The 15,380-nt window shown below is 36.0% G+C and overlaps 1 protein-coding gene and 1 long non-coding RNA gene across 2 annotated transcripts; one reads left to right on the top strand and one right to left on the bottom strand.

The window, feature by feature from the left end:
- Positions 1-554: 554 nt before the first annotated feature.
- Positions 555-6,141, bottom strand: LOC131521435 (carcinoembryonic antigen-related cell adhesion molecule 20-like). The gene is made up of 9 exons (XM_058746138.1): positions 6,071-6,141; positions 5,498-5,818; positions 4,408-4,683; positions 4,060-4,314; positions 3,811-3,940; positions 3,439-3,479; positions 3,271-3,293; positions 1,881-2,012; positions 555-1,703 (listed from the first exon to the last, which is right to left on the bottom strand). Exons 1-9 carry the CDS (start codon positions 6,117-6,119, stop codon positions 1,674-1,676), a joined length of 1,257 nt encoding a protein of 418 aa, XP_058602121.1. The 5' UTR covers positions 6,120-6,141; the 3' UTR covers positions 555-1,673.
- A 4,593-nt stretch (positions 6,142-10,734) lies between these two features.
- On the top strand, positions 10,735-12,824 carry LOC131521439 (uncharacterized). The gene is made up of 5 exons (XR_009266295.1): positions 10,735-11,328; positions 11,710-11,735; positions 12,190-12,221; positions 12,381-12,569; positions 12,749-12,824. It is a non-coding gene; the product is annotated as an uncharacterized LOC131521439 (long non-coding RNA).
- Positions 12,825-15,380: the final 2,556 nt, after the last annotated feature.

Genomic DNA, 15,380 nt, shown 5'->3' with positions numbered 1-15,380 from the left:
GATGTTAACACTAGTCATGATTTGCATTTGATTACATTAATAATAAATAACTTAAATACAGACATGATTTTGTTGATTTATTAGCATTTCCACATAGATATGAGGACACATAAAATAAAATAAAATATTGGTTGATATTTCACTATTATGTATGTTTGTTATGTTTTCTATCCTGAATATGCATACAGTATACAGTCTTTCTGCACATTAATGTACATTTGAGTGCTATGACAATCTGTTGTGATGTGCACTGCACTGCATACTGAACATTAAAAAGACATAAGATATAAATGTTTTAGATTTGTCACATCCGTGTTGCTCTCTATACGGCTAATCATTTGATGGTTTGTAGAGTTATGATGCAAAAACAACATTAGGAAAATTTAAAATAGTTAAAATTAAGTATTTCTTTTGTGAGATAAATGTGATGTTTTGCATCTTGTGTGTATTTGGGCGTTGTGTGTAGATTGTGGAGAAAAAGAAATCAAACGTTTTAGAAATTGAAGATAAGATTTTATTTACAAACAAATATTTAAAATGTATTTTATCTCCTGAAAAAAAAGTGAGTTTTTGCAATTAATTGGCAATGTCACACCACAATACACAAAACAACTGAAAACAGAACCGGTCACTGGAGCTTACATACATTTTTAAGAAAATAACAGCAGTAGCTGTATCACATTCATTGGAAAAGAAAACGAACAATATAGTTAAGTAATCAGATCACATAATTTCCATAGAAATATCAATCATATAAATTTGTTCACCAAAAGTGACTTTTATGATCAGAACAAAATATCACTTCCTCATTTCTTTTCCCTGAGTGACATGTTGTTCAGGTCTAAAGGTGAATTTAGTCTGAATGAGGCCTTTGTTTTGTATTTCCCATTATCACAGTTTTATCTTCTTTTATTTGCCCAATTCAGGAAAGAAAGAATGAGGATGTGTCTTATGATTTCTGAGAGACTGTATGTATGTGGAGATGTTGGGATGAAAGAATGGATGAAACACATTTGTCCGGGTTTCACTCCGTCTTGAATCGCGCTCACAGAAAGCGCTCGAGAAACAGGCTCGGTACGCTTTCAACTCGTTTTTTTAGTGAGAGAAAGAGACTGTGCGACTTTCACGTAACATGATTTGGCTGATTTAGAGCATGACAGAGCACCACATTAAAATAAATGATCATTCATGTTTTCATAACCACTGGCCAAATTAAAAAACTAAAATAAAAACATCTTTGAGAGCAAGGGGGTCCCCTGGTGTTTCGGGGGCCCTACACAGCATATTCTGCGTATAGGGAGGATCGGCTTTGGATATTACAGATCATATTTTATACATCAGCAGGACCAGTTGGAATCTGTGTATATTTGTCACACATTCTGCAGATTTTCTCCTGAAATCATTGCAAAAACTATTAAATAATGGTCCAAGTGTATTAAACGGATCTAAGTGTAACTGACTGCATAATTAAGCCAAAATATTGAATAAATTAACATGGACAGGGTATTAAATCTGCTTTCTAATGACTCTTTGTGCAGTGATCCCATGTGGACCTGCACATAAATATATTATTACCAGGTCTGTGGATATGTAAATAAAGCACAGAAATATCACAAAGTATGTGTTAAAAGTGCAATATGCAGGAATATGCAGATTTCACTGTCTTCACTTTGTCATCTGCGCACAGGAGGAGGGTTTGATACCTAAATGGAAATGTTACACAAAGATGTATTAAACATAACCAACCAACTGACTTTCTGTTTGTTTTACCGCAAAACTACAAAACAGAATAAATAGCACTTATTTTGTGATGCAACCAAAACACACACATGATGCTCTACAATGGGATGAACTGGAATTAATATTCTGAAACTGCTCACCTGAGGAGGAGGAGGAGCCCTCGGCCTGTTTGAAAATCCATGATTTCCATTTTCACAGAGATTCACATACAGACTAGATTCACTCGTTCCCTCTCCATTTGTCTTCTGGAAATCATTTATTTCTTCATATTCCTACAAGTAGTAATTTTTTTTTTTTTTGTTAAATTACAAAGTCAGACACGATGATCACTTGAGTTGAAAGTGATATTTAAATGGTAAAACAAAAAATTATTTATCTGTGGCAATGGCTCTAAATATCGTAATGATTGGATATCTGTCAATATCTATAGCTCATATTCAATTTTTAAACTTCAAAGCATGTCTTTGTACAGTAATATGTGAAAGATTAAAGTCCATGTCAACACTCATGTCTCCTGCTATAAAAGACAAACTCTTTAATTACCTGAGATACAGCAGGTAAAGTATTGAACTCGTCACCATTTTTCTCAGTAAATATATTTCTAAAGGTGCTGTTGACTTGAAGTTTTCACCAGATGTCGGTAACAACACAAATCCATACATACAAAGAAAACAAAACAAGTAAGTTCAGAAATTAAGTTATGTGTAATAAAATGGAATGAGACGGGAAAAGAACACATGAAGAAAGGAGATGCAGAAAGGCATGGAAAGCCAAGACACCAGCTGAAATCTATCAGTAATTAGAAAGCAATCCTGCCCCTTGTCAGTGGAAATTAATATTAGCTGGTTCAGTCCCAACACCTACAGTACCAGGATGATGAAGATGAAACAAGGGTGGACATTTTAGCAAGACAATGATCCCAAACACAGCCAAGGAAACTCTTGATTGGTTTCAGAGAAAGAAAATAAAGCTGCTAACCTAGCCAATCACCTGACTTGAATCCAATAGAAAATAAGAACTAAAGATCAGAGTTCATAGAAGAGGCCCACAGAACCTTCAAGATTTGAAGACTGTGTGGAAGAATGGGCCAAAATCACACTTGAGCAATGTATGCGACTAGTTTCTCCATACAGGAGGCGTCTTGAAGCTGACATTACCAACAAAGACTTAGTACGAACTACGAAGTATTGAATAAATTCCAGTAGTTCAATACTTTTCCCTGTGTCATTCCATTTTAATACACACAACTTCATTTCTGAACTTATTTGATTTGTTTTCTTTGTATGTATGGATTACTTGTGTTGTTATCGACATCTGGTGAAAATTTCATGTTAACAGCACCTTTAGAAATATATTTACTGAGAAAAATGGTGACGTGTTCAATACATATTTTACCCGCTGTAAAAGATCAAGAGTCAGAAGAGGCTGAAAAAATGAATCTCAGTTAAAATTAATAAAACATACCTTTACTGTTAAAAGTGTAATTTGACAGTTTAAAGAAATAAAAGATAAACACTGATAGTTACTCACAGGCTCCTGTCTTGTTTGTGCTGCTGTTCAAAGATAGAAACACTCAGTCAGTTTTAAATCTATTATGGGATGGTCATGATCATGATCGGTCTTGTTTTAACTGGTGATGTCAGTTGTGTTGTTCAATCAGATCATATTCATGTCATTATGAATAAATAGTAAACATACCTCCACTTGCTGGTCTGATTTGTTGTAGGTTTTGTTCTGGACTGTAGTGTAAAGACAGATATTGTGTTACAACTAAATGTCACAAATAGGCAGTCATAGTTTCCACTGAGATTATGGTAATTTTGTTATTAATGTATGTATGAAATATCACAAAAATATTTTACATATTTCATGGGAAAGTCACCATAACCCGACACAATTCAGAAACTTTGATTTGCAGTAGTCTCATGTATGAAAATGATTTTCATCATTCAGGACTAAAAGGTCACATGGATCTTGACTCACAAAGACCTGTTGGAATCTGATAAAAGCTGTGACTCTCACTTATTGATGGCTATTGATGTTAAATCTGTGAGGTTTCAGACTACTCACATCTTAGTTTTGTTTAAATAGACAATCAGACCACAAATGGCACCAACAGCCACTAAAACCCCAATAACAATCCCAGCTATCGCCCCTGATGACAGCCCTCCTCCTCCTCCTCCTCCTCCTCCTCCACCCACTATAACAAAGACACAGGAAACAACAGTATATTACAGTACATTATTATAGTAAATTAAGGTAAAAGCATTAGTTATCAAAAGTTGAGAACTCATTTCAGTTTAGTTTTAATGACAGTACCTTTAACTAGTAACGCATGTTTTTGTGAGATGCTTCTCTTTGTGACATTATTCAAAGCTGTGCATTCATAATCTCCACTGTGTGTGAAGTCAGTCTGATCTATGGTGAATGTGTCTGTGGTCACATTAGTGTCTGTTTCATTAAACTTCCAGCTGAATGAGGCAGAAGGTTCAGAATTTGCAGAACAAGAGAGCGACACTCGAACCCCTAAATCCACCACATCCTGACCCTTAATAGAAACATCTTCTGGTCCATCTAGAACACAGACAAGAGACTCACTGTTAGAGAATGTCTGTATTTCATCAGCTTTGAGCTCAAATCATCTTGATGTCTGAATGTTTAACTCACAGTTGATGATCAGACTGAGTTTTGTCGTCTCAGAGCTGACAGGGTTTCTATATATACACTGATATTCTCCACTGTCTGATCTCTGCACTGGACTGATGGACACTGATCTGTTATCAGATGAGAAGCTGATTCTGTTGCTAGGAGACAGATGACTGTTATCTTTCATCCACTGCACAGAGCTGATGCTGCCAGTTCCCTCAGAGCTGATGTTAGCAGATGATTCTCCCTCGATTAATGATTCTTCTGGACCAGTAAGCCTGACATTAGTTATATTTTCTGTGTGAGAGAGACAAAATGAATCTTTCACATTTAGTAAATACTGAATTTAATTCCACTTGTAAAAACAGCAAGAATTTGTTATGTTACATTAAAAATAACAATTGTTATACTTATTTAGCAACATAGCAAGTAAGTTTATAAAAATACAGCAGCTTCAGAATTACCATTTGAGGTCTGACACAGTCCGGAGAGGCAGGTGGTACAGAAGGCCCATCAACAATTAAACACATTTTTATTTATGTCTGAATATGTGCACTTCATAGAAATACATTTATTTCAGTTTCTATTTAAATTCTATCATCATTTTGTAACATATATTATTTATTTTAATTGATTTTAATAGTTGATAGAAGACTGAAAATCTGGGTCCGAGACAAAAGTTTAAAATAATAATAATAATTACTATAGTCTAAAAAACATTGTAAAGTAAATTATAAAGGTAGAGAATTTCAAAGACCATTTTAATGTCATTTCCATGTAACAACATTAAAAAGTTTAAATATGTATAGTTTTAATAAAAATCAGCCCTTGGGAGTTAAGACATGAGCATGTAAGAAGTAACACCCATCTGTGCAAAGCTGGTTTACTTCAGAAAACCACACAAATCACTGTAAATAACATCAGATATGTGCCTATTGTTACCTAAATTATTATTATGAGTAGTATTATTACTATTATTATTATTACATTCTCTTTAGTACTTGTTAAATTGTTCTCCCTTTCAGAGATGTATTTAATTCATTTTGTACAATCATCTATTAGGCCTCAGCAGCCTAAAAATATACTGAAGTATTTTTAGCAACACACTCACCGAACACTTGTAGTGAAGTTTCTCCTGTAAGTTGATGTCCAGCAGTAGTTATTACAGTCAGACTGTATTTTCCAGAATCATCCAGTCTCAGGTTCCGGAGCTCCAGAGCGAGAGTGTTTCTGTCAAAACTGACTCTGTCTCTGTATGCTGAGAGTATTGTAGCTGAATCAGGGTGTCCTGTTACTATAATATTTGTTCCAAAATTCCACTGAATTGTATCAATTGATGTGGAGGGCAGGTTATCAGGAGCAAACACCACACTTCCTCCTACTGCTCCATTAGCCGGATCAGAAAACTGTAGATCTTCACCTAAATACTGGCCTATGTCAAAGAAAGAAAGACAAAAAGAGGAATACTAACATTTTTTTTCAGAAATAAATATTTAACTTACTGCGGTTACATTTATTTATTTTTTATAAAGTTCTAGTTGAAGTTCTAGTTGAGAGACATAGGCTACATTTTTCTGCAATTACATAATTAAAATATGCCCAACTAACTAGTTATTTTTTACAGAACATAAATACCACACCAAAACACCATAAACAATGTTTTTGAATTTCTATAAAGGCTCACCAAAACACGACAACATCCACAGTGTCCAGTAAAAACCACGAGAAAGCATGATCGAGCTCTGATCTGTCCGGAGCTGCTGAACTATTTAAACACTGTTATAAAATGTAGAGAGCTCACTGCGCCACCTAGCGCTCGATAATAACACAAGCCCAGTAATTGACCAGATGTATTCAAGTTGAAGAAATAATAAAGTATGACTGACTCGATTAAATATAACATTATACTTAATTAGTTGGAGTTAGTTATGTTTTTCAACACTTTATTTAAACAACCTCAAAAAGACTTTACAAACAAAATATTAATATTGATATTAACTTCTATTGGAGGAACCAAACGTGAGCAAAATCAAACAGTGTACAATCCGGCATTTGACACAATTGTAACAAATGACCAACACACACAAATACACACACAAATTATTGGTATTACTAAAGCATACTTGTGGAGACACTAGGCCCTCATAATGTAGAGAATACCTGGCACAAACACACACACACACACACTCACACACACGTTTGTTTCTGTGAATTGTGGGGACTTTCTATAGATTTCTATTACTTTAATACTGACCCAATTATATTTTCTATTCCCTAACCCTAAACCTGCCCCTTACAGAAAACCTGTTCGCATTCTTACACTTTCAGATAAACATCATTTACTATTTTTCATTTTTGTTTCCCTCGTGGGGACCGGCACAATGTCAAAAATTTAAGGTTTTACTATCCTTGTGGGGACATTTGTAGCATAAAAAAGTAAACACACACACACACACACACACACAAACACACACCCTCTTTCAGGAGTCCTGCTAGAAAGGCCTAATCCTCGAAGGAGCAATAAACATATGCTATACATACAGTAGCAGACATATACAGTACAATATTTGAAATTTTTCCTCGGTCATTCCATTATTGCAAACCCTTGATCTTGTGAAAATCTTAAAATGTCAAACCAATCAAATCACATTTCTACTGTATAGATAAATATTCTTTTAGATATAATGCTATTTTTGAAATGTTAAAGCACAAAAATAAAACCATTTTTTGTGGAATCAATAAATTGTACTCTAATCTTTTTTCTTGTTGATTAGAGTCACTAAATGTGAATTATTAGAAATGGAAACTAATTATCACAAGTGACTCAAAACCAGAAACATAATGCAACACCCTTTTTTCACCAATGTATCAGTGCAGCTTAGGGAACCTACTTCTCAGCATTTCTGCTTTAAAACAACTTCATCTACAAGTTGTCAGGGATGTAGGCAGCTGTTTTAACTTCCCTTTATGTGACTGAACTTTGAACAGTTTTTTATAAGATGAACTGGTGTTACACAGCTTATGATGAATGAAAGCTTATGATGGACTTACAAAATGTGTTTATTCCTCTACTGCTGTCTTACACCTCTGTGTTTACAGGTCAGTGAATTTTTACTGCTTTTTCATATTTTAGAAATTATGCAGTGAGTCTTGACTGCAAATAAAGTTAAGAAGAGCAATATGATCAAAACCCTTTGTGCAATGATTATAGTGCTAAATCTAGTTCACCTGAACATAACTGTTTTACAATATTTATCTCTAACATTTACAGACTGTCTTCACAAAGTTTGCTGTTTAAGATGGTGAAAATATGTTATTGATTTCAATCCTTTTTTCTTTTCATTTATTATTTCTTCAGAATATTACTCCTTCCATTGATCTGAATTGATTTACATGTTTGTTTGTTTTTTGATTTTTTCAATTTGCCAAGAACAAGACTGTTGAATAAACATAAAATTATAATTATACAGTGGTGTGGAAAAGTGTTGGCCCCCTTCCTGATTTTTTTGCATGTTTGTCACACTTTAATGTTTCAGATTTAAATATTTAAATTTAAAATAAAATTTAAATATTAATCAAAGATAACACAAGTAAACACAACATGCAGTTTTTAAATGAAGTTTTTTATTATGAAGGGAAAACAAAATCCAAACCCACATGGCCCTGTGTGAAAAAGTGCTTGCCCCCTAAACCTAATAACTGGTTGGGCCACCCTTAGCAGCAACAACTGCAATCAAACGTTTGCGATTACTGGCAATGAGTCTTTCACATCGCTGTGGAGGAATTTTGGCCCACTCTTCTTTGCAGAATTGTTTTAATTCAGCCACACTGGAGGGTTTTCGAGCATGAATGGACTGTTTAAGGTCATGCCACAGCATTTCAATTGGATTTAAGTCCAGACTTTGATTTGGCCGCTCCAAAACCTTAATTTAGTTTTTCTTGAGACATTCAGAGGTGAACTTGCTGCTGTGTTTGGAATCATTGTCCTGCAGCATAACCCAAGTGCACTTGAGCTTGAGGTCACAAACAGATGGCTGGACATTTTCTGACAGAGAGCAGAATTCATGGTTCCATCAATTATAGGAAGTCATCCAGGTTCTGAAGCTGCAAAGCAGCCCCGAACCATCACACTACCACCTCTATGTTTGACTGTTCTTTTTATGAAATGCTGTGTTGGTTTTACGCTAGATGTAATGGGACACACACCTTCCAAAAAGTTCAGCTTTTATCGCATCAGTCCACAGAATATTTGCCCAAAAGTCTTGGGGATAATCAAGATATTTTTTCAAATGTGAGACGAGCCTTTGTGTTCTTTTTGGTCAGCAATGGCTTTTGCCTTGGAACTCTCCCATGGATGCTGTTTTTGCCCAGTCTATTTCTTATTGTTGAATCATGAACACTGACCTTAATTGAGGCACGTGAAGCCTGCAGTTCTTTAGATGTTGTTCTGGGTTCTTTTATGACCTCCTGGAAGAGTCGTCTTTGTGCTCTTGGAGTAATTTTGGTAGGCCGGCCACTACTGGGAAGTTTTCTCCATTTGTGGATAATGGCTCTGACCATGGTTTGCTGGAGTCCCAAAGCCTTAGAAATGGTTTTATAACCCTTTCCAGACTGATACGTGTAAACTATTTTGTTTCTCATCTGTTTATGAATTTCTTTAGATCGCGGAATGATGTGTTGCTCTTCAAACATGCTTCACTTTGTCAGACAGGTTCTATTTAAGTGATTTCTTGATTCAACAGGTCTGGCAGTAATCAGGCCTGGGTTTGGCTAGTGAAATTTAACTCAGCTTTCTAAAATAATGTGGTTAATCACAGTTCTTTCATGATTTAATAGGAGGGGGCAATTAATTTTTCACGTAGGGCCAGGTAGGTTTGGACAGCTTTTTTCCCTTAATAAATGAAATCATTTAAAAACTGCATTTTGTATTTACTTGCATTATCTTTGTGTAATATTAAAATTAGTTTGATGATCTGAATCTTTTAAGTGTGACAAATATGCAAAAAATTTAAAAATCAGGAAGGGGGCCAACACTTTTTCACACCACTGTATATTACATTATATGTAATTAAGGAAATATATATTAGGCATAGAAGGAAAGCTGATTCTGCTAAACTCTTTCTGTGCCTTACTTTATTTTTAAAGCACGTCCTGTCATGCTGTCTTGAGAAATATCCAGACTAACAGACTAAACTAAATCACACTTGCTCGATATTAGCAAACATTGTAATTAGATCCTTTTACAATCTTGGAATATTTTATATGATTAAAAAGCCTTGCCATCTATGAAATGTTTACTTAAATATACATATAATTATCTCTTTCTCTTTTTTCCAGTACTGCACGGACAGAAAGTTGTCACTGATCCTAAAGTTGCTGGGTACCGGGGTCATGATGTCACACTGTTGTGTCAATATATCCACGGAAACACAGAAGACAAAATACTACAAGTGCAGTGGACGTGGCAGAATGAGTCCAGTAAATATCAAATCATGGTCTTTCACGTGGAGCATGGCATTTCTATGAGTGAGACGCCCCTGAAAGACAGAGTCAGCTTCAGTAAGAACTCTCCTCCGATCGATGAGGCCTCCATCATCATCAAAGATGTGAAGAAGAGTGATCAGGGAGTTTACAGCTGTGACTTCACAACCTTCCCTAGCGGCAGTCAGACAGGACAAACCACTCTTACAGTGTCAGACGGTACGAAAGTAAATACAGCTCATTAAATTTCACCAAGGCATCTAAAGAAACTGTTGTTTTATAAGAAACTGAGTTTAATAAATTATGAATCATTTTATGAATTATATGTTTTATAAATTGTTGTAATGCTGATGACCTGACTATAAGCAAAGTTGAGTGCCGTAATTACCTTAATTATGAGATTCCAACATGAAAAAAAAAAACTGTCTTGTCCTTGTAGATCTTAAAATTGACCAGCACATAAAAACGTTTTTTGCCTGAAATGTCTATTAGCCTACATAATGAAACATTAAGTTTAGTTATTTGGCTATTGTGTAAACAATGAAACAATTATAACCTTTTAACTACATTAAGTTTTCTGAAGAATTAAAATATTTGTTACTTGCACCTGCTATAATGGTTCCTAAATATAAGTCTGATTACTGTGACACATAATAGCGCACCTCTCCTTAACAAGCAGCACAGTTTAGGTATCATTGCTGTTAGTATCACAAATGGTGTGGTATTACTTGCCAAAGTTTGATACTTTGAGTCAGTGGTGAAAGTGAATAGAAATTGTGCATTACAGTCATGAATGTTTCACCACTAGATTTCCTAAACTGCTGGTTTTGTTACGGATAGACTCGGACACTAAGGTGAGAGGTAAACAACAAGTGGGTTTTATTTAAACAGATGTATTGAGCAGACTGGAGAGGTGAGTGGATAATCTTGTGTAGAGTAATTCGGGTAGTTGTGACAAGATGGTGATAACTTCTCTTTTCCCAGGGGTATTGGAAGACGAGACGAGACGAGGGGATCCAGGTTGACACACACACTTCGAGACTTGGAACTCTACTTGGAGAGGACAACACAAGGAGGAAGAATACAGGAGGTAAGTCAAACAAGGCAAGTATACTTTCTTGGAAGGCTATGGTCTTTGATAGCAGGCTATGGTCTTTGATAGCAGGCTACAGCGTCATCAGAGTCCACGTTGAGAAACGAGATCGGACAGTGAAGTGAGTGTGTGAGGATCTTTTCTAGCGGGTGTTGATGAGGCTGTGATCAGGTGCAGGTGTGCGTGATTAGAACTCTGGAGAGGTGGAACGCTGTGATTGGTGGAGTGAAGGGCCTGACTGATCTGTGACAGGTTTATTATGAGCTCCTCTTGCTGTCTGCAGGCCGTCCTCCTGTTCTGTCCACCGCTGAGGCTGTAGGGATTGTGACTGCTGTAGTGATCATCACTCTGATTATAGCTGTTGTGGGGTATTTATTCCTGCGATACAGACGCTATGTGACTGCAAAACATTTAGCAAACACATCTAAATATGACAGTATATATAACAGCCAACAAGCAGAGCAAAAAAAAAACATAAACATATATTACAGGTACACCAAGATAATGTGGCAGCATTAGACATTATATTTATATAAGAAACACAACATACTCCATCATTGTCTTATCTTTACCAAACATGGAACTAATAAAAAGAATTGATATTAAATACAGATTCAGTAAAACAATAGTAAAGTGGCTGAGCTGTAACTAATAAATTCATTATCATGTTCAGTATTCAGCATAAAGTTATCATGAGATGATAAAACACCTTTAACATTTCTCCTTTTATATTTTGCTACACATGGCAGACGAGCTGGCAGCACTTTCAGTTATTGTGAGTATAAACCTCATGCATGGGCAGTTTAAAATTTCTCTTTTTAAAGGAAATAATCAGTGTGAAACTGAACATATTGCTAATGCTTGCATTATAAATTACTTTTATGTTTCTCATTTGTACATTGCTGTAGATTAAAGGTCTCCTAAAAGATTAAATGTAAATAGGAACAGATTTTAAAATGAATTAATTCATCTTATACAAATCTGAGGGTGCAGTTTATTATCTGTAAGTACAAATTTCAAAATTGAGAGCATAGCTTCAAAAAATTGGTGAGTAAAGATTACAAAATCATGGGGACAGACTTTTGACAGGGGGTCATATAGTGGGGCTCTTTACTTTCCTCCTAGTTCTTGCTCTTTTATTGTCACACCTTTAGACTTTTGATTCCATTCCTCTTCTGTGAAACCATGTATTGTGCTGCTATTTGACCTGTGTTTTTCCTCTTTACTAGACACAACTCAGAGCCCCAGTGACCTACAACAGGTGAGACTTCCTGCTGCTGAGAAAAGGTCTTAACTGTGGGAGAAAAAGTGATTTAGTGAAAGATGCAATCAATCCTGAATCACAAGGTCATATATTTCACAAGTGTCAAACAGACCATGAGCTACAGTAAATGAATCAGCTTCTCTTTACCTGTATTAGGATGTCACATATTCTGATGCCACAATACTGAAACCAGGCAAAGCTAACAGAAGCACCTCATCATCAGGGGACATTGAATACGCTGTGGTTTCCTTCAGTGGTCGATCAGAATCATCATCACTGCGAGCCTCAGCCAATCAGATGGCTTTGGGTTTCCACACAGCAGAGCAGGAAACTGTGTACGCAGAGGTGAAAAAAGATTTCTAGAACAAGTTTCTATTAATGAATGAGGTGTTTGTACAGTAGAGAATTGATCAGCTTGAGCATTAATAGCAGCATACAATAAAACTCCAGCTTATAATGAGCAAAACATCATTGTCCGTTAATATGGACAATAATTAATTTATCATTATTGTTATCATTCTTAGTGAGAATGGACTGATTGCCACCTTTCCCGATCCCGCCCCCTTTCTCTCTCCCACTGCGCTTCCAGTCAAAACTTACTGTCCTATCAAAATAAAAAAGCAAAAATGCTTGAAAAAGTGTGTTTGTTTTCTTTTTAGAGGTAGACTTGAGTCTGTGTGCAGTCTATGCAAAAAGTCACAAATTTGAGGACTTCTTAAAATGAAAGAAGTGAGCTGATTTTAATACATTTCAATACATACTTATTGTGAACAATTAAGTGTCCCTTTATTTTCATCTCTTTGTTGGCTTTGATTTAGATTTAGAATAACAACATTGTCTGCAGAAAAACAACCCAGTCTGTACACAGCATAAGGGTTGACAATTAAAAAAGGAGAGTAAAAAAAAAAAAAAAAAATGGAAATATGCATGCTGATGAAGACAAATTATTATAGTTTTTTTTTTGTTTTTGTTTTTTTATTCCAAAAGATTTTCTGTCTATAGTTTTAACATAACATGATCACCTGATTGGAAAATCTCTTCAACCCCTAAAAATGACCTGTTGATACATTCATTTAAAACACCCTCTGCACCTCAAGATGTAATGCAATATTCATGTAAATAACCATCATTTTATATGCAATACACATTTGTATAAAAATATATATTTTTTAAATAATGCTAAAAAAGAGGTACAGTTCGCCATTTTGGAACATCTGTGACTCTTCTATTTCCTTCTTTCCATTAGTCTTTTTTCTGCACTGATGTGTGTGAAAAATCTTTAAGCTGAACCACAACATCAGATGTCTGACTTTCTGTTTCTAAAAACTGATTTGTGGTGAATGCAGACAAGCATGCGTGTGCAAATTTGGGTTGAGGTATGTGGTGTGATTTCCAGCACTGTTTACGGACACAAGTTCTTGCAGACAAATCAAAGTCCACGTTTTAATGAACACAGCTCCTCATTTCCAATAACATACATATTCAGTCAGAGTTGATCTTCTCGGTATCAATAAAGTATCTCTATTGTTAATTTCCAATTCAGACAACACAACCCCAGAATTAAATTACACAGACAGCGAATTTAAAAATAAGTATAGTACAGAAAAGTAAGAATATCTGTTTAGAATATCTTTTTAATTAACAAGTTTGTGTTTCATAGCGTCATTGTCCTCCATGAACGTGTGTGCTGTCATTGTCGCGATCTGGCTCTGATCTGTGTTATCATTGAGAAAATGACGCCCAGAAGAGAGCGTCTCTGTGCTACTTCCTCTGTGTGACCTCTATCGTAATATAGAGACCGAGTTCAGTCAGGGAAGGAAAGGCAAGTCTGTATCGCCGTCTACCTTTGATTGCAAGCAGATGTCTGTTTGCTGCCTGAAGATCAGAATCACGGGGAAGTTTAATATCTCTGTGCTGCCTGTCGTGTAGCATTTCTAAATCCTCAGACTGACAGTCTTTAAATCTTTACCATCACGTTTTCAAGGTTGCTCCAGACACAGTCAATGTTATGGTACATCGTTCAGTAGTACAAAAGAATCATTGATGTGGCACATGGCTATCCAAAAGAAGAGGATAATTCTCTCGTACCAAATAAAAGATGGAAAGCGCATTTGTCTGTGATTTTGAACAAGAGGGCGAATATTGCAAAAATGTCACACTTCTGTCTCCCTTTTGTCAGTCTCTCTGTTCTCATTTCTGCTCTCCCATCAGGTCTGTGTTGTTGCGACTGAGGTGGCAGTAAAGTGCAGCCTTAATTTTGCCGGCGCGGACTTGGCCCACCGCCTTCGCTGTCTGTATTGGTGGATGAGTGTGGAGGGGGCGGGGCCATGCGAGGCAGAGGGGCCGAGGAGGGAGGGATACGTGTGCAGGAGGTTGTGCGGAGACTCTAGATACGCCGGCACTCCTGGCAAATGCCCCACGGCAGAGGTAGTGTCACTGCGGGGGGACCAACAGCCACTGTGGGGGTGCTGTTGGCATCTAAAGTGTCCTCCAGGAGTCGTTGGGGGCCAGGGCCCATGTCTGAGGGGCCACCTCCTGGCCCTGAACTTCCTGTCTGGTGTCCGGTACCGATATAGAACTTTCCGTTGCTGAGGCGCATCTCTCGCGCAGGGACCACAGAAGTACATGACAGATTTATGTATATGTGCATGAGTAAAATGAGTCACTTAACTACTGGAAAGGTTTTTTTTTGTAACACTTTATTTTAAGATGTCCTTGTTACACTTTACATGTACTATTATAATAACAATAAAATATGCATAATTACATGCAAGTATCACTAAGACAAACCCTAATCCTAACCCTAACATATAGTAAGTACATGTAGTAAATTAATATTACTTAGTACTTAAATGTATAATTAAACTGTAACAAGGACACCTTATACCTTATAAGTACACCAATAAAGTGTAACCATTTTAAAAATATATATATATTTTTCACAAAACGTTTTATTTTTCTATACTGTGTTTATCTTTGTAATGGTCAGGAATTGATGAAGCATAGTTGTTGATGAGTTTATATTAACTCTGGGTACATCAGGTTTAATAATGTTGACATTACATTTTATTACAATTGTATTTTCAATGTTGTTTAAACAATGTAGCATTAAGAATACACTGCAGTATAGCATTGATTAAGTGACATTACTATAGC

This window comes from Onychostoma macrolepis, chromosome 16 (assembly GCF_012432095.1).
Source record: "Onychostoma macrolepis isolate SWU-2019 chromosome 16, ASM1243209v1, whole genome shotgun sequence".
NCBI classification, from domain to species: Eukaryota; Metazoa; Chordata; class Actinopteri; order Cypriniformes; family Cyprinidae; genus Onychostoma; species Onychostoma macrolepis.
Note: the sequence above shows the minus strand (reverse complement) of the source record. Positions and strands in the feature narration are given on the sequence as shown.

What these genes read in the sequence shown, in the direction of transcription:
- LOC131521435 (XM_058746138.1), bottom strand. Translation starts at nt 6,119, where the DNA reads ATGCTTTCTCGTGGTTTTTACTGGACACTGTGGATGTTGTCGTGTTTT. An exon ending in GTGGATGTTGTCGTGTTTTG is followed by an intron (nt 5,819 to 6,070) that starts GTGAGCCTTTAT and finishes TCTTTGACATAG; the next exon opens with GCCAGTATTTAGGTGAAGAT. An exon ending in GGGCTCCTCCTCCTCCTCAG is followed by an intron (nt 1,704 to 1,880) that starts GTGAGCAGTTTC and finishes ATTTCCATTTAG; the next exon opens with GTATCAAACCCTCCTCCTGT.